Raw genomic sequence first — 27977 nt, forward strand, 5'->3', positions numbered from 1 at the left:
GGCATGGCCTGCACCTCAGTAGGTATGGGAAGGGGAGTCTGGCAAAGCTTATAGGTGAAAGTGTATTGGGTGACGGCATCATTCATGGAAAACTTCCTGGTGTTCGAGCAGCACCTTTTTTAGGTTGAAGTCAGCTGATAGGTATACCTGCGTAGAGGAAGTACCTTTAACTAAGAAATCACCCTCAGAGGAGATCAGGTACTCAAGTAGTGAAGGAATCAGCATATTTTCATCAACATATAAAAAGATATTCGAGATAAAGTTAGCGAAGTGCTTATAGATGCTGACTCTGACATTATTGGTATATCGGAACACCACTTAAATAACTTGACAACTCAGAGGCTTCCCTTGCCAGGATACAAATTAGCCGGCTGTTTTTCAAGGAGTTCTTTGAGGAGTGGGGGAATGGGCATGTACGTAAAAACAGTATTCCATTTGAGTCCACAGACGTATCACGGCACAGCACTGAACAGATGTTTGGATGGTGTGCAGGGGCAGTTGAATTTAGTGAGACTAAACTTTTAATTGTTGTTATTTATAGGTCCCCAAACTCTGACTTCAGAGCATTTCTGCTCAAGGTAGAAAGAGTTCTTAGTTCACTTTATAGGAAGAACCAAAATTTATATGTGGCGTCACCAATATTAATTCTGCATATGACTGTGCAAGAAAAACAATGTCTGTAGATCTGATGCTGGGAGTTTTTTTTTCCAACGAGGGTGCAGGGGTACAGTAGTACAGCCATAGACAATGTTTTTATTCATTCTCCATCACTAGGTGGGCATTCCGTTAGCAAATGGGTGAATTGCCTTTCAGACAACGATGCACAAATTTTAATAATAAAAGGCTTTTTTACTCAAACAAATGTCACAATAATTGCAAACTATGTAGGAAAGCTAATCCAATGGCAATAGAATTTTTAAACCTCGTTAAGGAATAAGAGTGACAGGATGTTTATAGTACCAATAACATAGATGACAAATATGCTTTCCTAAACACATTTCTCGCGCTCTTTGAGTGCTGCTTTCATTAAAACGTCTAATCGGGGTACTAGCAGTAAAACGCACCCTGGGTGGCTGACTAGTGGGATAAGGATATCATGTAGAACAAAGTGGGAATTATACCAAAAGGTTAGAAGTAGTCACAATCAAGCCACAGTAGCCCATTACAAACAGTACTGTAAGGTGCTTAAAATGTTATTAGGAAGGCAAAGAGTATGTGGTACGCAAATAGAATAGCTAATCCACAGAATAAAATTAAAACCATATAGTTAGCTGTGAAGGAAGTGGCTGGTCAGCAGCACGACGTCGATGATACAAAGTCAGTTCGTAGTAAAAATATTTGTCTTGCTGATAAGTCAGATACATGTACAGTATTTAACAATCACTTTCTGAGCATTGCTGGTGAATTAAATAAAAACTTAGTTTCTAAAGGGAATCATATACCTCTCGTGGAAAACGCCTTTCCGGGATTGAGTCTGAAATACTCCTCTGTGATACTGACAAGGCGGAGATTGAGTCAATAATTAAATCACTCAAGACTAAGGACTCTCATCGATATGATGGAGTGCCTAGCACAGTACTTAAGTACTGTGCTGCACATGTTAGCCCTGTACTTAGCCATACTTGCAATTTTTCCTTTAAGAATGGTTAGTTTCCTGAACGATTAAAGTACTCGGTACTAAAGCCGCTTTATAAAAAGGGACAAAGGGATAATGTAGACAATTTTGGACTTATTTCTGCGCCAGTAGTGTTTGCTAAAGTTATTGAAATGGCTATATATTTAAGGATAGTTGATCATTTTATATCACACGATTTTCTATCAAATGTACAGTTTGACTTTAGAAGTGGTTTAGCAACTGAAAATGCTATATTCTCTTTTATCTGTGAGGTACTGGGTGGATTAAACGAAAGGTTTCGAACTCTAGGCATCTTTTTTGATTTAACTAATGCGTTTGATTGTGTTGACCACAAAATATTGCTCAAGAAGTTGGACCATTATGGAATATGGGCAGTAGCTCACAATTGGTTCACCTCTTACTTCAACAACAGACAGCAAAAGTTCACTATTTTATTCGTAGTGTTTAGAATGGGTATGATGTGGGGTCTGAGTGGGGCACAGTCAAATTGGAGGGGGTGTCCCAGGGATCAGTGTCCTGTTCCTCATTTATATAAATGAAATGCCCTGTAGTATTACGGGTAATTCTAAAATATTTCTGTTAGTTGATAACACTAGCTTGGTAGTAAAGGATGTTGTGTGCAACATTGGCTCGGTTTCAGATAGTGCAGTTCATGACATAAGTTCATGGCTTGTAGAAAATAAACTAACGCTAAATCACATTAAGCCTCAGCTTTTTCAGTTTCTAACACACAATTCAACAAAACCCGACGTTTTAATTTCACAGAATGGGTATATGATTAGTGAAACTGAACAGTTCAAATTTCTAGGTGTGCAGGTAGATAGAATATTGTCGTGGAAAGCCCACTTTCAGGATCTTGTTCAAAGACATAATGCGGACATTTTTACTATTCGAATGATAACTGAAGTAAGTGATCATTCAACACGAAAGTTTGTCGACCCTTCTTCACTAGTCTGGGTGTTTTGAAATTGGCCTCTCAATATATATATATTCTTCACTGTCGTTTGTTGATAATATTAGCTTATCCCCAACAATTAGCAGCTTTCACCTTGTTAATACTCGGCAGAAATCCAGTCTGCATTTGAATCGCACTTCCTTAACTCTCGTGCAGAAACATGTGCGGTATACTGCTGCAGCTATTTTCAATAAGCTACCACAAGAAGTCAAAAATCTTAGCAGTAATCCAGCGCTTTCACATACGTGAAACTGAACGTATTACATATAGTTTTTCGGGTTTTTAATGTGCTGTGATGCAATAATGACAGTTTAAAGTAGGACTGCATCAGTTGAGTAAGAAATCTTACAAGGTGAAGACGTCGAATAGTGCAGCATCAAGCTTTCCTCCTCCTCGATGCAGGTGACAAGTAAAAAATATTAATGGTGGTTTTCGTAGAAGGAGAGGAATGTAACCATACTTGTGTGTCTGACAGATTCATTCCTCTTCCCACAAGTGAGGTGAAGCCATCACAGCTGCCACAGTATGTTAGAATTATGTTATATAACAACATCTACAAATTAAATATCAGTGATGGCAGACATGTTAATGTGGGGATGACCTTAAATTGTGAGTTCTATCTTTCGAAAATTCTTGACATAGTGCTGCAAAAGTCTTAGATGAGTGGATTCGCCTATGTGAAACTTCGATGCAGATTACCACCGTGTTCAGTGCGATTGATCAAGCTCCCTCCGTGATAATAGGCATTCATTTGCCTCAGGAGGCTTCCAAGGCATAATTAACATTTGTAACAAAAAGCAATGTGCTCGTCTACAGGAGAAGACATTTAAAAAACTTGATGTATGTCAGTTATGCACTTCAATATACTCTAGACAGGTGACTAACTTACAACTGTATGTGTTAAGACTCGATGAGGAAATGTGGAGCATTTGTCAGAGTTGGCACGCCAGACTCTTAATCCACTGTAAGAAATCTTCGCTGAACTGTATGATGCGTGCAATGCCGTCAGTACGTGGAAACATATATGAACCAGCCAAGTCTGATATGTGTGCTGAACAATGAGCATATTTAAGCATGTGTATTTATCCTTACATATGTAAGAATTTATAAAGAAAAACCAGTGCAAGAGAAATTTGTTTTTTCTTTCTCTGTAACGTCCCCTGGATGATAATATAAAAATGTAGTCATCACTGTAGCTGAGTGGATAAACACCATCACAAGGACTTCGCAGTAACTGACTGGTCCTGCAATGACGCTGATACCAAGAAGAAAAAAAATGGACCAATCTTTCCCACTAACGTGCATGCTTTAATAGTTGGACCTTTTGACTGGGGGAAGACTCATGTCCTATCACTGTTAACACATCCTGAGGCGTCTTGTTCGAGCATGCATACAAATTTACAAAAACATTATCCCAGAACAATTATCAGCTATTGCAGGAGATTCTGCACGCCATTGATGGAAAAATGTACCAGATCTACAATGAATGCAGTGATATTCCACCACGTGAAAGAGTAAAATGGCATGTTCATATTTAATGATGTCAGTAGGAGAATAAAGCCGAACTCTGCATTGTCGTCGAACTTATCCAAGATGGCGGTCCCCCACCTCCTCTCTCTGGGGTATAGATGTGGCAACGTCTCAATTAAATTGTTGTGAAATTAATTAAATTCAAAATGGCGGGAAATTAAAAATGGCACGAATTTTTTTAAAAAAATGGGATATTCAAAATGGTGGGAATCTCAAATTTTGAATCCCTAGTTCACAATACCACCATCAGAGGGCGCTGTCGGGCTCACCCTCTCCTACGTCCACTCTCACCTCCCCCACTTTCCCCATCCCTACCCCACTTCCCCACTTGTGAATTGATGGGAGAAAAGACTCAGTCTGTGCTGAGCTGCGGGAGGTGGCGGACATGTATGTGTGATGTTGTTCAGTGGATGAGATGTTAGTGTCAGACAATGAATTTAACAGTTAAATGAGCTATAATCATTCAGCTGGGCACTGCACCCATAGTTCGCTGCATGGTGCTTGGAAACCGCAGATTGCTGATGAGCGTAACGTGACAGGAAAAATGCGTTTCACCAAATAATAATTATGCAGTGAGATGGGTTGAAGCTACATTTCACAACTCACGCTGATGGATACTTGGAACTTTCACGAAAAGCCCAGTCAGTCTTCCAAAGCGCGAGAGGCGAGATGCTCGCTCGCTCTGATGTAGTCATCTTGTTCAGTAGGTGTTCAACTGAGAAGATACTGGTGACGAGAAGAGAATATTTTAACATGTGTACTACATGTAAGCACACAGCTGAGGACAGCGTTTGCTGGCCGGGGTGGCCGAGCGGCTCTAGGCGCTGCAGTCTGGAACCGCACGACTGCTACGTCGCAGGTTTGAATCCTGCTTCGGGCATGGATGTGTGTGATGTCCTTTGGTTAGTTAGGTTTAAGTAGTTCTAAGTTATAGGGGACTGATGACCTCAGAAGTTAAGTCCCATAGTGCTCAGAGCCATTTGAACCATTTTTGAGGACAGCATTCATAGCTCCCTACATGAGTACTGGAAAGCAAAGACAGTAGATGAGTGTAAGAAGAATACTGTTCAGTAAATAATGATGATGCATCATAATGAGTTGAAGATGCATTTCGGAACTCATACAGACGGCTCCGTGTGCTGGGACTGTCTATCCTTTTTGAAATTCCCTATCAATGTGTCTAAAGAGACGATTTGTGTTCTTCACCAACAATCCCAGATCGACTGAGCTAGTTTACAAAACAGGAGGTGCTTGAAGCGGGATGTGCTCGCCCACCATCTCCCTCAGGAACCAGTAGGAATGCAACATTTCCCCCTCCCCCAACTGAAAACTGGCAGAGACCAATAGTGATGCAGGAATGCTACAACTGCTCACATGATTGTGACGAGATGGGTGATATAAGGTGAATGTGATAACCCATCAATGTCAGTCCGTGGAGTAGTAGTCATGAAGCGTCAACAGCACCAGCACCAGCAGCCAAGATCGTCCAGAATCTCCCAGCAGCAGAATAGGAAGAAGCGGAAGAGTAATTAATCATTACATGCCGTTGCTACTATTACCGCATGTAGCGGTTCTTTGACATGTTAAATTTCTTAGTTCAACTCCATGTATTTGTCTGTGAACCCTTATTGTTTCTTCTTCTACTTTGTTCAGGGGATTCCTGTGTTTCTGGACCAGCAGCGACTTCCAGCATGTCTAGACCGCCAGTGAACTCCACCATGTCGGAACCTGCTGCGACCTCCTACCTGTCGGGATACGGAGCGCCATTTTGGAGCGGGTCGAGTTGCAGTTATCCATCACACTCATCGATTTAGACACGCAGTCTATTCTTGAATCTCTGAAGAAGTGTGCTGCGAGTCGAACACCGCACGGTGCAGGTCTCTCACATATGTGCGCTCTCAGAACATTCCAGTGTTACTGCAAGGACTGGGTGTAAATGTGGTGGGTGAGAAGCTGCTGATTCCTCTCAGCGCTCTATTGCTATTCAATGCTTCAAAGCATTTAAATGTCAGTATAGGAGCATAAGTGACAGTGACTGGCGTGCTATGTTAGAGATCAAAACTGCACCGAGATGTGTTAAAGTGCGGTTTTGTAGAGTTGGAATGGGATGAAGTGTGTAGTGCAGAAACCTGTATCAATCAGCATATGACCAGAGTGCAATCCGTTCCATTCCCTCCAGACATTTGCTGTGCTGGTCTGACGCTATCTATAACATCATTGTCTGTCAGAGCTGCACTCATGCTGATATCAGGTCGTCGGTCAACTTATTTAAAGCACTTCATTGTTACAAACTTGTTTCGTCTATGGATGGTGCTATCCACTGTCCTGGAAAAACTGAACAGATGCTTGCCTTATGTTCAAACTGTGTATAAAGACATTGTACTGTATCTCAATCACATACAGTGAGCATGTAGATAATTTAGGACACTACATCGACACAATGCTGAAAGAGGAAGCTAAAGGAGTACCCATCGCTTTGAGGGAAATACGTGCTGAATTATATGCATACGAGAAAGATTTATTTGCCAAATTCTATAGCTACGTTAAGAAAGAACCAATTGATTTTATTGATGTTATGAGTCCTGTATATGACTACTGAATAAAAATACCATACAAAACAGTGTTTTTCTATACCTCTCTTAATAATGTTGCTGTTATCAGTATTTTCAATGCAATGTCTAGAATACAGCATCAGCAGAAGTCTCTCTGAATCACGTCATTATTGTTAAACTGAATGATAGATAACACTTTCAGTTGCACACCAATAACTGACGTAGCAGGGTGGGTGAACCGCCAGAACTTTGTTGTAAGGGACTGATCCTGTGGTGATGTGGGAGCAGACCAGAAGATGAAGAATAATGGGATACTCCTCCTTGATAATACACAGGCGATAATTGTAGATCCATCGAGTTGTGGCAAGACAACTGTTCTCATATCACTGCTACCTCACCTGGGTGGAGACTGATTTGAGCAGGTATACATGTTCTCAAAAACTCTGTTTCAGCCAAAGTACCAGTAGCTGCATAAGATACTACAGAGTGTTGATGGTGTAAAATACACAACATACAGTTAAATTGGCGAAATCCCTCAGATCAGAAAAAGTAAAGCCAAACCCATGTTCATATTTGGCGACAGTACTGTGAAAACCAGGATCAAACTTATGATATTTCTATTTTGGTTGTTGTATGGTTAATGATGTATTTAATGATATATTTTATTTGAGTCAAACATATTCCAGAAGCCCAAATTAGTTGGTGAATGATAATGTAAATCTCATTAAATCTCTCAAATGAGACAATTTGAACTTACAGGTAAAACACATTTGCCGAGCACAAGGAGGGACTGATATGTCATTAAGTGAATTTGTAAAGATATTTGGGGGTTACTGTAATCACACATGGTACAGGTTTCTTGTTATTAATTAAACAAGAAAACCAACAGATGGTAAGTACAGAGCCAACTTCTAGGAGTATATTTGTATATAGCAATGTTAGAAGTGGGTATGTTAATATACAGCACACCATGGACAAGTTCATATGCATGTCAGGCACTCCAAAAGGGAGGGCTGGTGTGCAAAGGCAGATAAATCTTCTGTACATAGTTGGAAAATTTCAGCATCTCGAATGCAAAGAACCTAGAGATATATTCCTTACAGCTACTGAGACTGATCAACTGATTAGATCTAGGGTTATCCCACTTGAAAAGAACGTAAAAGACCTAACCGTAAAGGTTGACAGGTTGACAGAATGGAACAGAAAGCAGAGGACTTACATGTAAAGGTTGATAGAATTAGGTGGGATGTACATAATTCACATCCTGCAAAGGAGTTTGCTTAGTATAGAACAAGATGTTGACTAAGCATAAGGTCATCACGGTATGGAAGGCCGTTTGAGAAAGCTATGGTTTTTAAAATTAGGACATTTAGATTGAGAGTAAACACTGAGAAAAACCTTTAAAGTAGTTACTGAATCTTTCGATGAACTCACAGCAAAATTACACAACAGTGAAGTTGCTGATTTCATTAATCACCACAGTGACAATAAGATACACAAAGTATTTGATGTCAGTGGTGAAAAACCATACATATTGGCCATGCAGCCTGCAAGTTAATAAAAAGAATACAGATACTTAATAGGGAATTTCAAAGAACATCTGGTCTAATGAATCTCATTTTTCTAAACCCTGCAAAATTTGTAAATTATTCACCCAATGACGTAGAGATGTATGGTAAATATTGCAAATGACCAACATACATAGGAAAGCAGGAAACTGATGCAGTACAAAAAACAGAACCATTATAAAACCTTTATTAGATATTCGATATAACACTCTGATCGTGTTGACATTCAGAATAAAAGTGTCAGCAATCGACATCCGCAGTATATGTACTACAATGATCCCAATGAGCTAATAGATCGACTGTGACTGCTCATTTCATCAGCTGCTGCTGATAATACCGCTCATTCGAACGAAGTTCTTTTAATAATTTCAGAGCTTAGGGAAAGGTATAATCGAATAAAAATGGAGAGAGTAGTTCGAAAACAGCACAAACCGGCACACAACACACACCCTCATAGGCGTGTTATGATTAAAAGTTTGGATGACTCACTGCAGGTTGATCTTGTAGATATGAGGGAATATGCATTGCGAATAATGGATTCAGATATATTTTAATGGTCATTGATACATACTCTAAATTCACCTGGGTATTACCTTTTAAACCAAAATCATGGAGGGCTGTTGCACAGGTGTTTGAATATTTAATGCAGACAGGGACTAATCAATGTCCTGACAACCTTCAAACTGATCATGATGGAGAGTTTTGCAATAGGTGTTTCAAGACAACTACGCTACTCGACATTCACCCGCCTGAAGGTGAGTATCATGGAATGTTGGAACAGAACAATAAAAGGTCGGATGTGGATACACTTTAATCAGAATGCTTCATACAAATGGATAGACATTCTCCCAGAAATAGCTGCACATTATAATGGAACCAAACATAGTACAATAAAAATGAGGCCAATTGATGTTCATAACAGTAGACTTATGGATACAGTATACTATCATATTAAAATGTCAGATCCACGTCAACAGAAATTTAATGTAGGTTATTTGGTACATACCTCAAAACACAAGACAGCATTTGAGAAGACATACTTACTGAATTGGTCGAGTGAGATATTCACAGTTTCCAAAGTGCAGAGAACAAATCTCAGAACTTACATATTAAAGGCTACCAGTGGCACTGAAATTTCAGGATTTTACACAGAATAATTGCAGAAGGTCTCAGAACCACATGTGTTTCTCGTAGAGAGGGTCGTGAGACGTTGAGGGAATAGAGCACTAGTTAAATGGCTTGGTTTTTCTGCAACACAAAAGAGCTGGATTGACGCTTATAATTGCTATATAATGGGTTGTACAGAGCACACCAGCACAGTAGCATAATGTGCCTGATAGGAAACACATTACAGGAAGTGATGGTATTCTCGACAAACTTCCAGTGGAACTGCACATTCTGGGGTATGAGTACTGTGGACCTAGTATAAAGCTTCAAAAGCGATAGGTTTGTGGTGATAAGGAGATTAATTTGCTTGACAAGGCGTGCTTGGAGCACGACATTGTATATGCAAAACAAAGACCTCACAGGACACCTCGCCGCTGATCAAATTTTAGCTGATAAAGCCAAGGCAATACTTGTGAGAAAGGATATTGGTACAGGACAGCGCATTGCAGCATTTTTAGTTGATAAAACCATGTGTGGTAAAATTAAGTTATGCTTGGGCGTGAATTTCAAACACGTTATGAATGCCAAATGCTGTGCACTGAAGAAGAAGACAACGATGAGGAAGAAAAAGCCAGAGCAGGGATGTTTAAAAAACTGTATCTTGACAGTGATGTATGTGACTAAAAGCACTCTGAAGCATAAAGGACCAGCTGAAGCACTTCAGTTTCTACTGATACCAAAGACATCATGCGGAATTATCCGCTTCCTCATACCTGCCCTCACAGGTCTCTCAGCAATGGTTTCACTGGCTGGTGGCCTATTGCAAGAACAGTCAAGAGTGCCCAGAACTGTCAGAAGCAGTTAGAGGAAGCAAGAAGATATAACCAGACGATGGAAGCACCAGCCATACCTGAAACGATACAGGAAAGGACTGGGTCTCTTCATAAATAAAAAAAACTCGTTAACCATTCTACTGGATAGACCACTTACAAATACGGATCTACAACGTTTACTAGGGAAAATTCAGCGTTTCAAGACACTGAGGTACGTTTGTGCAGGACACATTACTGAACTCTATTTGGAAACTCAGGGAATGAGTAATTGTGAATTTAGATGTTGGTTGGGGACCCAGTACTCACTGGGTGGAATATGTTAAGAAAAAAGCAAATATTGTCTACTACTTTGATTCATTTGGAGACCTGCTACCACCAAAAGAGTTACAACGGTACTTCATTGGCAGAAGACGTGTGTTCTATATTTTTAATCGTTACACAGACTTTAATACTTAGCTGTGTGGACATCTGTGCATCATGTTCCTCCTAAAGTTTACGAAGAAACATGTATATAAGGAAGCACATTAAGCATCCATTCATAAGTTGGGGTTCAGATGCAGTGTGGTAAACTCTGACTTTAAAAGAACGATCGTCAGTATTACGTGCAAATTACTTCCTGCCAATTGATTTAAGCAACGGAGAGTGGAATATTGCGCTGATTGGACTCAGCAATATATTTAAATCTGAAATGAAGACATCGAATGCAACTATTGACTTTAAGCAGGAAGATTCAGTAGGACAGCAACTGGGTTTCACCAAAGTGTTTTGTAGAAGGATCCTAATCAATTTTACAAATCAGATCAAGCAGTAGATGCACTTCCTGTCAGCACAATCCGTATCGAGTGGAACATCGCAACAAACTACTATCTCAATAATAGATTGTTTCATACAGTTTACGGATTCTTGCCATCAGTTGGAACTGGGTATAAGATCGCTGAGACCCCTACCAGCATGTATACCTCCCAGTAACAGCTCAGACATTGGAACTGTGCATTGTGGATGAGGATAGTCAGCTTGTTGTCTTTTGTGGTGGGGAAATCGCTGTACGACTACATCTAAAGTGGAATCGGCAGTGACCTTGAACGAGCAGAGACCTATCGACGCCAAAACTCTTCAACTTGTTGGAATCTGTCAGAGACTGGAAATGGTGGTGACCTTCAACCAGTCGGAACTCGCAGCAGTCAGCAGATTCCCTGCATCCATGTATTGCCAGCGAAGACGAGATGGGTGTCAGGTATAAAATCATCACATACAAATCACAGTGTATCACTTCACAATAGAACTCCAAGATGATAACACCTGCAGACTTTTAAATCAGTATGTTTGAAACCCCGTAAAGACGTCATTCAACATAACGAACCCAGTGGTATATGACGAGCACATTATACGCCAGGAATACTTCTCGCGTAAACCTTATTCTACAACTACATTTAACAAGAACGATGAAATTAGGATAACTGCCCACCACCAGGACGCTTTAACTCTCCCACGCAAGAGTTTCGTGTATCTGGAGGGCGAATTGAAGAAAAAGGATGGTACCACTGTAGTAAGATCGAAACTTTCACGTAATTTTTTGCAGTCCTGTTTCATAAGATATGGTATGAACTTAACGAGGTCGAGATTGACCGTACACATAATGTGGGTATAACATCAACACTTAAAATATATTCTCTGCCTCTCTCTCGTTTTTGAACAATTTAGAAAAAGCAGGACAGTTCATACACAAACCAGAACGTAGAACTCCTGAAGAGAGTAAAAGATTTTCCATATGTATACCTCTAAAACTGTTCATTGGTTACTTTGAGAATATCCAAATAATTATTAAGAATGCTAAGGAGGAACCTATTCTGGTACAGAGTGCAACGCATAAAAAAGAGGTAATTAGGAGAACGAGATAACCATCAATAAAATACTATGGAATGTGCCGCACATCACTGTATCTAACGAGCAGCGTTTGAAGCTTTTAAAAATTCTGAATGCAGGTGTATTTCTACCATTAACTTCCCACTCGAGTACACAGTGCTACCGAGAGTAAGTGGACAAACGTGGTCTGTTAAAACTTCTGTTCAATTGGTGACGCCCATCATACTTGTATTTCAGACCAGTTGAATTTACCAAACGATTCCTTCTAATTTGACAATTGCAGGCTAACTAATTCCAGAGTGTACCTGAACTCTTAATTCTACCTGTATGATAATTTACACCTAAAGTGGGATGAAAATGTGTACGGTCTGGCATTTCACGTGTATGCAAGGTTCCACGCTTCTCACTACAAACAGGAAAGATGTCTATTTGGCCCACAGGAATTCAAGCAGCTTGCACCGATCATCATACAAGACTGCTCAAAACAGAACGAGATAATGAAGTCTGGATGTATAAATGTGTGAACTGAATTTAAATCTTCTACAAGCTTTTCTGTTTATGTATTTCTCTGCCGTAATTGTGTGAATTGAATTTAAATCTTCTTCTAACTTCTCTGGCCACACAGCAGCGTATGCCATAGTTCTACATGACAATGTGAATAACTGTTTCCCACTCACTGATGTCGTGCAGTGAAATGTATAAGTGAACAAGTGTGGTGCCATACCTGAAGCATTCCACAATGGCATCTCATGGTGTGAACACTTTACCGACGTTCAGGGTTTCCATGATGATGAGCGTGGGCACTTCAAATTTAAAGATGTTGCATTCATAGCAGGCACAGAAGATACTGGTGTAGTAGAGACATTCTCAACATGCACTGCATCGCCGAGGTCTTTGAGGGATTTGAAGCGTGCTAAAACATGGAGGAGTGCAAAGTGGTTAACACATTTCTACCACGGAATTCACTGAGACGATCTTGACATACATTATAAAGATATGGTGATGTCACTTCGATTACTCGACCACACTGACACCATCATCTACGTCATAGGTGAGGAGAAGATCAAAACGATCAGTCAAATCTTCAAGTTTGATGCCATTCAAGGCCTCAAGACCTGGAATTGTATGGTTGCCCAGCTCTCCATCGCATCAAGAAGAAGAAAAAGGAGAGGAAGAAGTGTGTGAACTTGTCGTTACTGTTCCCGCTTATGAAAATGTAAAATTACTTGTAAGTTGGAGGAAAAGTAAATGAATTTTTACCTCACATTCTGTTAACTTTATTTCTTTCACACTATGGTAGTGTGTAACTTTACTCAGATACCAAATCTGTGCCATTTCAGTGGCTTTCCTCAAGCACAGGAGATATAATTTTAGACATGTTTGCAATATGTCTCTGGAAGCACAGACAGTCTCGTGCCACCTGCTCCCACGACGAAACACATGCTGACAATGAGCATAGTCCCATGCAACCATTACATATACTTAGTTATCCTCCATCATAAACATCACGTCCTTAATAGCACTCATGTTAGACACTAAAGTCACTTGTCTCCTGCTTGTTCTTTATATATACCGACGGGACAGGTTTTCTCTGAATAACTGCAACATCAACATCAACAAAGATGTATGGTAACTATTTTTTTTAGTTTATTCAATTCTCACAGATATAATTTGGTTCATGAGATACAATACAGTTCTTGAGACTACGATACAGTTCTTGAGACTACAATACAGTTCTTGAGACTACAATATCGTTCTCGAGATTACAATATAGTTATTGAGATTACAATTTGGTTCAAAAAATAAATTCATTGCAGAGGTACTTTAAACTTACACACTGTTATTAATATTAATAACTATGAATAGAAATAAGAAAAACCTTGCACAGATCACCCAACAGTAGCTTTGGTTGAGAATACTTTCAGTAACATACTTTTTTTACAATTTCTTAAAGCACACTGGTAGAGAACACTTTAAGATGAACTGGGAGCTATATACACTAAAACATTCAGAGTAGATGGTTGGCAGTATGTGAAACTTACAAACTGTTCTATTGACATGATTTACAGTGGTTATTTACAAAATAAGCACATATATCTATATATATTACCATGCGAATATTCACAAATGGCCATAGTGCATAATCCACACACAGTGTGAATATACACTCCTGGAAATTGAAATAAGAACACCGTGAATTCATTGTCCCAGGAAGGGGAAACTTTATTGACACATTCCTGGGGTCAGATACATCACATGATCACACTGACAGAACCACAGGCACATAGACACAGGCAACAGAGCATGCACAATGTCGGCACTAGTACAGTGTATATCCACCTTTCGCAGCAATGCAGGCTGCTATTCTCCCCTGGAGACGATCGTAGAGTTGCTGGATGTAGTCCTGTGGAACGGCTTGCCATGCCATTTCCACCTGGAGCCTCAGTTGGACCAGCGTTCATGCTGGACGTGCAGACCGCGTGAGACGACGCTTCATCCAGTCCCAAACATGCTCAATGGGGGACAGATCCGGAGATCTTGCTGGCCAGGGTAGTTGACTTACACCTTCTAGAGCACGTTGGGTGGCACGGGATACATGCGGACGTGCATTGTCCTGTTGGAACAACAAGTTCCCTTGCCGGTCTAGGAATGGTAGAACGATGGCTTCGATGACGGTTTGGATGTACCGTGCACTATTCAGTGTCCCCTCGACGATCACCAGTGGTGTACGGCCAGTGTAGGAGATCGCTCCCCACACCATGATGCCGGGTGTTGGCCCTGTGTGCCTCGGTCGTATGCAGTCCTGATTGTGGCGCTCACCTGCACGGCGCCAAACACGCATACGACCATCATTGGCACCAAGGCAGAAGCGACTCTCATCGCTGAATACGACACGTCTCCATTCGTCCCTCCATTCACGCCTGTCGCGACACCACTGGAGGCGGGCTGCACGATGTTGGGGCGTGAGCGGAAGACGGCCTAACGGTGTGCGGGACTGTAGCCCAGCTTCATGGAGACGGTTGCGAATGGTCCTCGCCGATACCCCAGGAGCAACAGTGTCCCTAATTTGCTGGGAAGTGGCGGTGCAGTCCCCTACGGCACTGCGTAGGATCCTACGGTCTTGGCGTGCATCCGTGCGTCGCTGCGGTCCGATCCCAGGTCGACGGGCACGTGCACCTTCCGCCGACCACTGGCGACAACATCGATGTACTGTGGAGACCTCACGCCCCACGTGTTGAGCAATTCGGCGGTACGTCCACCCGGCCTCTCGCATGCCCACTATACGCCCTCGCTCAAAGTCCGTCAACTGCACATACGGTTCACGTCCACGCTGTCGCGGCATGCTACCAGTGTTAAAGACTGCGATGGAGCTCCGTATGCCACGGCAAACTGGCTGACACTGACGGCGGCGGTGCACAAATGCTGCGCAGCTAGCGCCATTCGACGGCCAACACCGCGGTTCCTGGTGTGTCCGCTGTGCCGTGCGTGTGATCATTGCTTGTACAGCCCTCTCGCAGTGTCCGGAGCAAGTATGATGGGTCTGACACACCGGTGTCAATGTGTTCTTTTTTCAATTTCCAGGAGTGTATTATTTATTTACACACACGCACACACACATACACACAAAAATATTTACACTATGGTAAATGAGCCATACTATTCCACATACGTGCACTCTCTCTCTCTCTCTCTCATTCACGCACCACTCTCATCAAGTGACTAGTGTGAGTAAAGTTTCAATCCCATCATCACAGATGACTCATTTATCGTCATGAGCCGACAAACCCATTTTAGACTGCAACACAGAGTACACCTCATTACCTCGAGGTCAAATACTAGTCTGCTGCAGCATGTGTGGTGCTTGTAATGGAGCACCATGAACACCTCTGCACAGGTACTGCAAACAGTCTTCAATCTCGACCGCCGTTTGACGTCACATGATACACGCCCTTTGCCCGCCTCTGGGTGACACCTCCCAGCGTACGATATGCATACATCTTGAATCTTAGACCCACAAACTCCACAACCAGTGACCCATTCACCTCGTCTTTCAGCAGACCAATAACTTTCTTGTTGAAGATGTATAGAATTTTTTACTGTGGGTTCTCAATACTTCATACGGATTGCAGTTCTTCATCCAATAAATGAAACTATCTGTATCCATACGAAGTAACTTAAAACGCATAATGGAATCAATACATGTCAATTTGGACAGGTATAGTATGCACATCCCCCCATAGACAGGTTTCATGAACTCTGCTGCAGTCTTTGACAGTTCCACAGTGACTAATTTCTTGTTGAAGACAGCGACCCTTTTGAAATTAGGTCTGCCATACAATTCCTTGAGCCCCAACACTCGTCTCAACACGAACTAATAAGAATGTCGCGATGTTTTCAAATTTTCCACTGTGTTGCCGAAAATTGCGTTGTTCATCAATTTATAAAAGTTTTTTTCGAAATAATGTTCTCGCGCACGCAGTTTGTTTCGTATTTAAATAAATGTACTCCTTCAATCAGGATGACTGCTTAAAAGAGACAGCGCACCTAACTGCAGTTAGCTCCATCCCCAAATAGATCCCTATAATTGTAGTTTCTGTCGCAAGCCAGGACTGACCACGCAAAGCAATACTCATCATCATTTTGGATATTAATACACGGCTGCTATATCACGAACAAGTTTGATATTGCTGAACTCTCTATTGACTGGATCATGGGCATGTGTATTGATGTGGAGGTGTATTACTCATCTGAATGCTTTACCTGTGCCTTTAACTTCCATCTCAGAAAACTTGACCCATATAGCATTCAAGGTGTAGCAACTGAGGTGCATCCAGGTACCACTCCATTTGTCCCCAAAATGTAGATGATGCTGGTCTCCTCTGCAGCACTGATTTGTTTGGTGGGGGGGGGGGGGGGGGGAGGGAATGCCAGGGATGCGTGAGTTCACAGCACGGCGCAGCCCTGCACAGCACATAATGGAGGGGTACCATGAGTGCTTGAGAAGCTGAGTGAACCTGCTCTCCGACAGGGCGTTCTTTATAACCTCCTCTTGGCTTCTCAATTTCGCGAAAATGTGATTCGCTCATCGAAAGTGTCTTCAGTCACCGCGTAATTTAACTCTGGCATGATGATACTAACCTGGTGCTCATCAATATTAGGTTGGGCCATCGAAACAATGACTATGCAATGGTTGAGGAGGACGCTGCTGTAAGTCTACGTTGCCCCAGTGCGAGTACCCAGGCTGGTGTGATGCAGGATGACAAGGTGCAGTAGCAGCACCTGCTCCAGCTGGTTGCTCTCGGTCTCTGCTGCCCCAGAGCACCAGGGCTTAAGCAAATCTAGACGGCGGGTACACCTGCTCCAGACTGCTGTTGCTGCGGCAGTGGTGGTGCCTCCCACAGATGCTAGAGCGGGACCATGGGGGCAGCGGTGCTACCGTCTGCTGCTGTACCCTCACCACAGAGTACTGTGATGATGTGACTGAAGAGAGAGGAGGAGAATAAATATAAATGTTATAAAATCGCCTGCTGCTCCTGTGCAGAAAAAAAAACCACTGATTATATACATGTAGAGCAGATAACTACGTAATTTCTCATCTCTCCAAGATACAATGTCGTCCAAGGTTTCATGGTCATCTGTGGCGCACTCTACCCACTCAAGCATTGGAGGGGAACTGGGATTATAGTAGCCCCACCTGAGCACTATTTCCTTCATCCAGTCCGGCATGGGAGACTGGAGATGAAGGAGTTGCTGCTCACGATGACTCCTCATGGTGATCTACGTATGCAGTAACACAAACAGAAAAAATAAGAGCTGCCAACTTGTTTTCTGAAATATGCACTATGGATCCTGAATCTTCATACAATCACGTGATGTTTGCGAAGGAGGCTACTCACTGCATTACTTCTCAACCTGTCAAACTCATTGAGGTCCCATACTGTAACAGGAAAAAGAACTATGAATTTTCTTTAACGTGAGTATCTACTACGAAACGGGAACACTAAATTATGTACTCACATATCTGATCTGCTATGAGAATAACAGCCGGATGCTGTTCCATGATCTGAGGGGGCTGAACAATCGCATCAGCCGATCCTCTTTCAGCGTCCAACCGCCGAACCAAATCCACTTGCATTTCATGCACGTAGGCTAGAACAAAAAACAATTTGAAAAACACAATAGTCTTTTTAATGAAATCTATGAGCTGCGGATTAAAGAACTGAAATTAGGAAAAGACACACACATAGCTGCTAAATCTGAACTAAGAAAACACTTGCTACTACTCGTATAACGAGAATACACTGACGCTAAATTACGAATTAGAATACATGCACAGTAGTTGTTTATCGAAAGAAACACATGTAGTTAGTAAATCTCTGAAATAACAGTCGTTTTAACGAAAAAACACACACTCAGAGCTACTAAATAACAGCTGTTTTGAAATAAATAGCACTGACGAAAATACATACCTCTAACTGGTTCTGACATGTTATGATAAAACACGTATACATTGAAAACACAACGCATAAAATCCAAAGCTATGGAAATTTTTTTAACTTACATGGCAGCTATGGTGGTTGCATCACAGCTGGAGCTTGCTGTTGTCTCTCAGCGTCCAGCTGGGCAAGAATTTCGTGGATGCATGCTGAAACAGGCACAAGTATTCGTTACAACGAAATTCTCAGGACAAAGTTACAGTTTTTATCACGTCACTGCAATTTTGACCATCAAACACTTGTGAAAGCACGAAATAATATACTTACACGGTAATTCACTCTCCTCTTCCTGTGTTGGTCATTTACTGCCACTGTCACTGGTATTGATGCTTGCAAAACTCTTCACCTTGCTCTGACTATCACAGAAACAAGGAAACTGACGGGCAAACAATCACAGCTGCAAAGACAGAATGAGGGAGGCTGTGTCAGGACCTGGTTTATATAGAGCCAAGCTCCACCCCATATTTTAGTGGCAGCCAATAGGAACACACAAAGGGTGATCAACAAGTTGGGGCAAGTTTGCGGATGAATGATGGGCCACACATGCATTGCACAGCAAAATGCTAACATTCCCCTTCGTCCTTGACAAGCAGGAACCCACGCCGACTTCTACAGGGCTATTCTTTTCTGAACATACCTCTTCTCTGAGATAAATTATTGAGTTTCAGCCAAAACTTCGAATTACCACATATACAGAACGTAACTGCATACCTTTAGACTCTTCATTGAAGGAGTCTGACAACAAAGTAAATGAAGAGGTCCAGGGAAGCCTTCGTCGACAGTCTGCATCCCTCGCCAAAGGGTCTGTTGCCGTCTACATCAAAACCACTGGCTGTTTTATCCAATGAGTTTTAGGAAGGTCTTTGTTGGCATTCTCCACCCCTCCTAGGATAGCCTTTAGTAGTCTACATAAAAGTAGACAGTTTTACAATTTTCCTCAGACTCATGAGTGTCTTTGAAGAATGGAGTGGTTCCTGGAAGTATTGTTCTTTCTTGGTGAGAGCAGATGTTCACCATTATTGTTCAAGGAAGACATTTGAAAAACCTGCTGTAGGGTCAGGTGGCTCATGCCTACATCCCCCCTACAACTCACCCCTGCTGCAGTGATGGCTTTGAAGCAGCCACTGAATGATGAGGCAGTGCTGGTGGTTATTGTTCTTTGTCCGTGTTTGCCGGTCTTTCTAAGAGGACATTTGAAGCCTCCATCACTTTAGAGTGGGGCAGTTCCGAAGACCAGCACCATAAATGATGCCTTTATTCACATAGAACCATTCAGCTTCTTGGTATTTTACAACCATCGAAGGTAGCCACCTCATTAGCCCACAAAAGCACCCCCACCCCTCTGGCGGAAAAGTGGGGCCTCCCCACTGAGCTATTGTGTAAACACAGCTCACACTGCTAGTACTTTGCCTCACCGCTAGCTGGTAGCTACCTGCTTTGTCACATGAATGTGCCACCACTGCACTGAGGCAAGCACTAGGCAGCTGGCTGGAAGGCACTCCGCTGTCATCTGTCGTGATGTGTAGATGGCTAGAAGCTGTGTATTCCCAGCCTTCTGCAGACGCCTCACTCATGCGATTTGAAGGTGGTATGAAGTCGAGTGCTGGCACACTGCAGTGATGGGGTTTTTGTAGTGCCATGCATCCGCTTAGAGTTGATAATAGAGGGTGCATGTAATATTTGGCTTTTAGTATGTATTAGGTGTTCTTTGCTATTTGTTTTAAATACCAATTATTGATGTTTTTAAATCATATTATGTTATGTAATTAGGATATGTAGTTGCCAATACATGCACCTACCACACTGACAGTCGAGCTCTTGCCTCAGAATAAATAAAGACCATGCTCTGCCTGTAACACCATAGCTTAGACACTACATACCGTTTGTTGATTCATTTAGCTTTCTATTTTGTTCAACATCTAATGGTTCAACCTCTGTATTTAGTTTACGATTAATTCGACACTGTATGAAGTGTAATCTCTGTAATATGCACAGTATGAACAAATGATCTTTTGTCTTCCTCATATAATCTCTTTGGTTATCTTTAAAATTAAATAATTTTATTTAAATAATTTTATGTAGAACTTCCAATATATGCAAATGTTCTGTTTTATTTCAAATGTTTGTTTGCTGTTACGTAAATTTCTGACCTTCAATTAGGGTTCTTAGTTATTTTGTATGTAAAAGGTGTTGTGGTTCCCCTTGGGAACGGAACTGAGTAGCGCCCGCAAATTGTGGTTGACCTAGGTAGACAAGGTGGAACCAATAGTCAGTCGGGGACGAGCTACCAAACTATCAACTGCTCATGTAAAAGTTGTGTATTGCGCTGGTTCCGAGAGAGGTTTTTCCTGACGCTTTCCAATGCCTCGGATGGATGGATAAAGAGCTGGAACTATTCTGGAATTGGTATCTATCATCGCCACCAAGAAATGACAGAGTCGAGCAATTTTACCTGCAGATCCACCTACCAACATGCAATCGCCACCACACCGCGCAATCACTGTAATGGAACACTATAGTAACGTACAATGAAGGATCAGCTCATAGGATATTATAGTGTACCCAAATATAAGGTAAAATTTGACTGACTTCTTGTACCTACCGTGATTAATCCTCAGTCACATATCCACTTAGGGTCCCTTCCACGTTAAAGTGTTTACCGAGTGTCCGTTATTGAAGGCATATTAAAATTAATATGACAATAGAGTGTGCTAAAATTAATATTGTTTGTTGAAAGGATCTTACAAATATCTCAAATTTGTGTTTCGCTGGAGTAAAAGTTCAGAACTGCAACTGTTGAGAGTTATATGTTCATGCTTGCTAAGTGGTTGTTTCTTTAGTGTATTGAAAGTGTGTTTAATTTGTTCTGCTACAGTGGTCAAGATTAAGGGCCCCCCTCCATTGAAAGTACTTCAAATGCACAAAGTTACTTAATTATAGGAAGTTTTAATTACTCTTGCTATTCAAGTCAAATTCTGTACAATATTGGGTTCCTCTTGTGTATTAAACGTGCATATTAATGGTGTAACAGGATCCATAGTTTGTCTATTATGCCCATGCTAGGTAACGATTAATAGAAAGACCGCTATCTATGAAAACAGTAACTTCTTTATTCAAAAGACAGTGAATTCCATTTAATTTTCATTCTAAATAAAAAGGTGTTTAATAGTGAGAGACTTAATCTATGCACAATAACTAATTTGCTGTACACCAGATCAATATTTCATGTCAGATAGGAATATGTTTGAAAAGTAATATTGAACTTATGTCCAAATTTTGATTCTAAAATACACTTTAATAGTAATATTATTGAAACCACTCAGTTTGACCAAGCCTTGAAAGAAAAAAAATGGAAGTCATTAACTGTTGTACTTATGCTAATACCCTTGTTTTTCTATAACTGTTAACACTTTCACTTTCTTTAACAGTAACATTTGATAATGAGGGAGTTCATTGCACTCTCATGAGACAAAGTATAGACTGTGTTTGTTCATTGAAGTTACTTATTTTCATTTTCAGGAACAAGAATGTTACCCATTCTTATGCCTAATTAGGCTGGCGACCGCTTTCATTATCATTTGGACAGCGAGGATAAGCAATTATTGTTTGTTACTGTTTAAATTTTTACATAATTCTGACTTTCACTTCCTATAAGCCACCTCTGTTAGGTACAACATGGTCAGCATGACAAAATTCCTCTCAGAGGGTAACACTGCTCTGCTTCTTTATACTGTAATTGCTTTACTAAAAAATAATTTCATTAATACGAACTGCCTCCAGATTTGAGGTTATGGTATAACAGTAGCGGACGTAAGTGTTATACATGGCTTTTCCGTGACAGGACAATTTGTTCTGTTGAGGCATAGTACAAAATAAACCAAATTTGGTATCTGACTGCACAAACTACGTAAATGTAGTTGAAGTGTTATATGCTCTCCAGCACCTTAGCAGAGACTGAATCTTTTTCTGCCAGTTCACAAGTGGGGTTGGGGAGAGTGGAAATGTGAAAGGGGTAGGGAGGGGTAGTCCATCAACACCCTCTGGTGGTGATATTGTGAACTAATGATCCAAAATTTGAAACTGCGTCCATTTTGAATTTCCCACCTTTTTGGAAAATCCTGCCAGTCTTTAATTTCCCAAAATTTTGAATTTAATTAATTTTCATAATTAATTCAATCAATTTGCATATAAATTTAATTTTGATGTTGCCACATCTACACCCAATGGAGAGAAGGTGGGGGGAACATCCAAGAAGAGCTGCCTTCTTTGATACATTTGGCCACAGTGCAGATTTGTGTCACTTTGGCTTTATTTCCCTACTAATGTCTCAGTGGGGAACCAGAATGAAATCTGGAAATATTTTTGTTTTGGTTATCTTATGAAGGTCGATTCCTTCTATCTGAGCAGACATATTCTAGGATTCCAAGGCAGTTGGTAAGGCATAATGCAAAGCTTATTATCGCTTTCAACCAGGGCAATGTGAATTAAAACACATTTCAGAAGCACATGTAGGAACTGACATGATATTCAATGTATTTGCGGCAATATGTTGGGACTATGGGAATCACTCACAGTATGGGTTACTGATAATTGACAAAACATGAAAATTAATTGATGACCAATTTAGACAAAACTACCAGGAATAGTGTACCATCACATAGCTGCATCCCCAGATTGTTTGATACGGATAAGTTGCCAAGAATGTCATGTATTCATTCTGAGGCTGTGATCTGCATGCCAAACACCCATCTACATGTCGACACAAAACCTGAAGCGGCGAACGGAAGTCTTAAAAGCTTATTGAAAATATCACCAGAACTGAAACATAATACTGCAAGAGTGCGTGTTGGGGGATACCCCTGAAACAATAACTTTAACGGCCCATCAAACTGAAAAAACGAAACAGAAGATATAAAAAGCTCCTCCTCTAAATATTGAGGAAAGAAATACACAGGAACAAAGCAGTAGAATCATTCTGAGGTTAATTAATATAGTAAACACAAAGGTTGATGAGACTGCACAAGTTTTAGATGCAAGAAAAGAAAACCTCAAACATTAACCAATATATAAGTTTTGTTCTATCTCAAAGTCAATTTAATATGCTGCAGTAAGCCAAAGAAATGGAAAGTCATTGAGGTGGGTAAAGCTATTCGTTGTAAATTACAATTGCTTAAAATTAGGAGGGTTGGAGTGAAAGCATTCTCTCATAGAGATGTTTAGAACTGGTAACTGTGTCTTACATGGCTCTCATACATGAGGGATGGAGGCAGAAGTAGAGGAGGAGGAGGAGGAGGAGGAGGAGGAGATGATGAAGAAAGAGGATATACTATTACTGATTACATTAACCATCACAGTGCTAGCAAAATAGATAAGACATACATAGTTGTTTGGGATAAACTGTATGTTGGGAAGGAATCCCATAAGCTTAACGAGGCATTTAATACACTTTGAAGGGAAGGAGTCCGATATTTACAAAAACTTCGATTAATGGCACGTATTTCCCAAAAAAGATATGGCTATATGCTGAAATATTATGTGTGACTAACTCGTGTAAGTGAAATGAAACAACACCCCAGATAGACGAATCCAAATCCTGAACAACATAAGTACATAAATATTATTAGACCTGCATTAGATGCTGCACATTGTTTGGGTGAAGGCATTGAAATCCAGAATAAGAAAATGAATAATCTGCCTCTGGAGTACATACTCTATAATGACCCTAACGAAGTCTTAGGGTGATTATGGCTGTTGACATCATCCATCACAAGAAATACTGCTCATATGAATGAAATCATATCAATCATTTTGGAGCTTCAAACAATTACGGAGACTGTCATCTGACAGAGTCATAAACCAGCATGAAAAATACTCCTGCATATTAATGTTATGATACGTGGTTTGGATAACGTGTAGCAGAGAGATCTCATAGATATGAAGCAATATTCATGAGCAAATAAATGTTTCAAATGTATTTTAATAGTTGTAGGTACATATTCCAAAATCGCCTGAGCGCTACCCGTGAAGGTGACAGCTGGTAAGGAAGTTGCTCATATGTTTGAACAACTGCTGCAGACAGGGACAATTCACTGTCCAGGCAACCTTCAAACCAACCATGGAGCCGAGTTCTGCAATCGGTATTTCAGGGCAGTAATAGATTGATACAGAATACGCCACTACTCGACACTCTCCCACATGAATTATAAAGGTAATATTATTGACAGTTTACTAGTTGAATTACACATACCTGTGTATAATTATCGTGTAGTATTCGCGGTATCTGTGCAATGTGATGTGATATGCAATGTCCTTCAGACAGGCATGTATGTCTGACTGAACAGACATGTGGCGTACAACAGCCATATGGAATGAATTAAACACATTTGCCATTATCAGTGCAATTAGACATCAGCTGCACAATGAAAATTTATGCTGCATCGGGATTCAAACCCAGATTTACTGTTTATTGTGAACTGTAGTGTTAACCACTAAGGCTACCTGAGCATGCCTCATGGACTAACCCAAACTTCCAAATGTCTCTGTGTATCTTCATCTGTGCTTGATCAATTACTTTCATTGTTATTGTCATGGCCTTGTGTAGCCATGAAACAGTCAGCTTTGAAAGAGCATACCACACATTACCAAAAAATCTGCACACATAATTCCATCACAAGACTTGGTTATTCACTACACGCTGGATGGCAGCACTCGTACACATCAAGTTTCTGAATATGACTTCCTGTAAATGTATGTGCTATAATCTAACCTCATTGTTGTGAATTTTAAATGTTTTTGAGCAGTCAGCAGCATGCATTATGTGACAGCCTAGTAAATAGGTAGGGCCATTTGATTGTTGAAGAAAGAAGATTCCTTTGAGAAATTCTCATGTAACTGCCGCCACATGTATGATGAAAGCATAATATTCTTGCCCTAAGCTGTGGATTTTCAGACACTATTAGAGTGTTGAACTCATGACAAAAGGACATGCCCAGAACTACACATTTACTACCACACGTATTTAGACTGAAAAGAATTGTGAACAGAAACACTTTTATACATGAGGTATGTTCCAGTAAATACACTGGTGGTGGTGCCAACATCTGTGATCGTGGCAACTTACTGTCATTGAAGAACAGTTCTTTTATATTGTCCTGCGATGTATTGCCAGTGGACCAATACTGTTGCTACACTGGAGGTTCAAAGTTGGATGAAACAGGTGGTGGAAACCTGAAGTCTGACAAACCGATAAGTGCTATGACTGGCTCCAATCAGTTGGGCTGGTCGACTACATTATCATCAGGAGTCCACTGCTTTGTAGGAAAAGAAAATACTACTAACCATCAAATAATAATACTAACAAAAACAATAATAATGAGAGAGAGAGATTGAGTAATTAATAGTTACATTCAAATGGAACAGTCATCATCTTTTTATTGTCCTCGGAGGCAGTGGATGATTTCTGACCCTTCACAGTGGTAGTGCCTGAGTGAGGTAGAGACTACTAATGCCAGACCTCCTCTCAGGATGCTGGGGACACTAAGAGGTGTGGTGGTTCGGGTGGACAAATAGGAGCATACTGCACCAGTAAGAGAAAGGAGACATCACTTAGGGTCATAAATTACCAGCTTTATGAAGACAGTTATCACTTTAGGCTAAAAGCATTTGACAAACTGGCAACTGGGTGAACATGAGGACAAGTGTGCTACTCGACCACCATCTTGGTTATAAATTATGGTAATTATAATGAGAGTTGTGGACCTTTAATTTCAATTAGAATGATTGTTATGCCCATTAGTTACGCCTTAAATAAACAAAAGAAGAGCACAGTGAGCGACATGTTTACATATGGACACAAGGGCATGTGACCTGTTTGTTTGCACAAGGAGAGGTTGTCCCACAACCGGCATAGCACCTCCTAGTCATTTACATGGCACAAAATAACCAAGAATTGTTTTTGTTTCCTTCTAGTATACCGCCATCCCCCACCCACATACAACAGCACTTTTCTTGAGTCTTTCCTGGCTTTGCATAGGTTGACACAGCTTCGCCTTATTTTGATGATTAACTTTGTCATACATCACTGTCGTACATGGACAAATTATGACGCTCCAACAGAGCAGTTTGAAAAATTAGGAAAGGTCGTTCTGATTCATCTATTTTTCGCAGATGCATTTTCGATCCAGCGTCAAATGAAATGAAATCGCGTGAATACCGTAAAACCGTGACTACATTGTTTGAAGCTTGTCGTTGCATAAGTGCTTACAGATTTGGATATGGTATCTGTTCTTTCGGACATGTTCGAAAGAACAAACACCATATCCATATAAGTATATCGTTCTGTCAATACCAGTCATGTGACCTTCTTCTTCTGTGCGGATGCACGCATATTCCCCGAATTCTTACGGGACTTGGTAAGAATGTCTTCCACGAGTAGTGAGTGTGTTTGGGTGGGACACTACGAATGTAGTGTGTGGACATACAAGGTGAGAATGTTGGTCTCGCGAGAGGCGTGCCCGAGAGAATCCCTGCAGTCGCACTGTCCTGTGTCTCAGATGGATAGCCGGCCGGCGCGGTAGCTCAGCGTGTTCGGTCAGAGGGTTAGCTGCTCTCTGTAATTAAAAAAAACTGAGTTAATCGATCAACAACGAACTTAAACGGATGTCTTAAGACGTCCGCCCCGAGCAGATGCAACGAACAATAAATAAATAAATAAATAAATAAATAAATGGATAGAGCGTCTGCCACGTGAGCAGAAGATCCTGGGTTCGAGTCCTGGTCGGGGCACATATTTTCACCTGTCAACAGCTGAAGCTATTAATATAATTCTAATTTAGTCCTTACAGAGGTCGCAGCTGGGCATGTGCCAATGTTGCTCAACTTATTTCATGATTTCATTCACTAATTCAATGTTTCATTGAGAAGGTTGAGGTGCATGTTTAACAACCTAATTTACACAAAGAAAATGCTTGAATTAGCTTTTGTGTCTCATCCAGCGATTTTCAAACGCATCAGAGGTCGTGTTTGGATGCGCGGGGAGCTTTCATCCATCCTAGTAAAAATAATTCCGATTTTCATCTGTATTTTCACTGAGATTAAAAATATGTAACATTTTCTCAGGTACACTCTCCTTACGTGCGAGGAGTGGTCATAAAGTTTTATTTATGGCCTCAGAAAAACAAAATTGCGTAACTAATTTTTTGTTTGTTTGCAGGTACACGTCTGCGGTCGTTGTATACATTGAAAACACCGCGCCACAGTTCGGCAACACGTCGCTAGAGTGCAACTAACATTGGGCCATTTTGGCACTATCTTCGAAGGGGTCATAAAAATAAATCTATATTGGCACATAGAGAACCAGTTTTCCCTCGTTTAGTACAACAATGGAATAAGACAGACAATCATTAATAGTGATTGGTGTATTATATGTGAAGATGTA

General features: G+C 40.9%; 1 protein-coding gene across 1 annotated transcript in view; it reads right to left on the minus strand.

Annotated features, from left to right (window-relative positions):
- Positions 1 to 18613: 18613 nt before the first annotated feature.
- The window catches only part of LOC124798838 (leucine-rich repeat-containing protein 43-like), a 90161-nt gene continuing 80797 nt past the window's right edge, over positions 18614 to 27977 (minus strand). The window contains exons 6-7 of the mRNA XM_047262369.1: positions 20422 to 20503; positions 18614 to 18690 (exon numbers count right to left, since the gene is read on the minus strand). Of these exons, the coding sequence (XP_047118325.1) occupies positions 18614 to 18690; positions 20422 to 20503 (159 nt within the window). The remainder of the gene's footprint in view (positions 18691 to 20421; positions 20504 to 27977) is intronic.

This window comes from Schistocerca piceifrons, chromosome 5 (assembly GCF_021461385.2).
Source record: "Schistocerca piceifrons isolate TAMUIC-IGC-003096 chromosome 5, iqSchPice1.1, whole genome shotgun sequence".
Classification (NCBI taxonomy): domain Eukaryota; kingdom Metazoa; phylum Arthropoda; class Insecta; order Orthoptera; family Acrididae; genus Schistocerca; species Schistocerca piceifrons.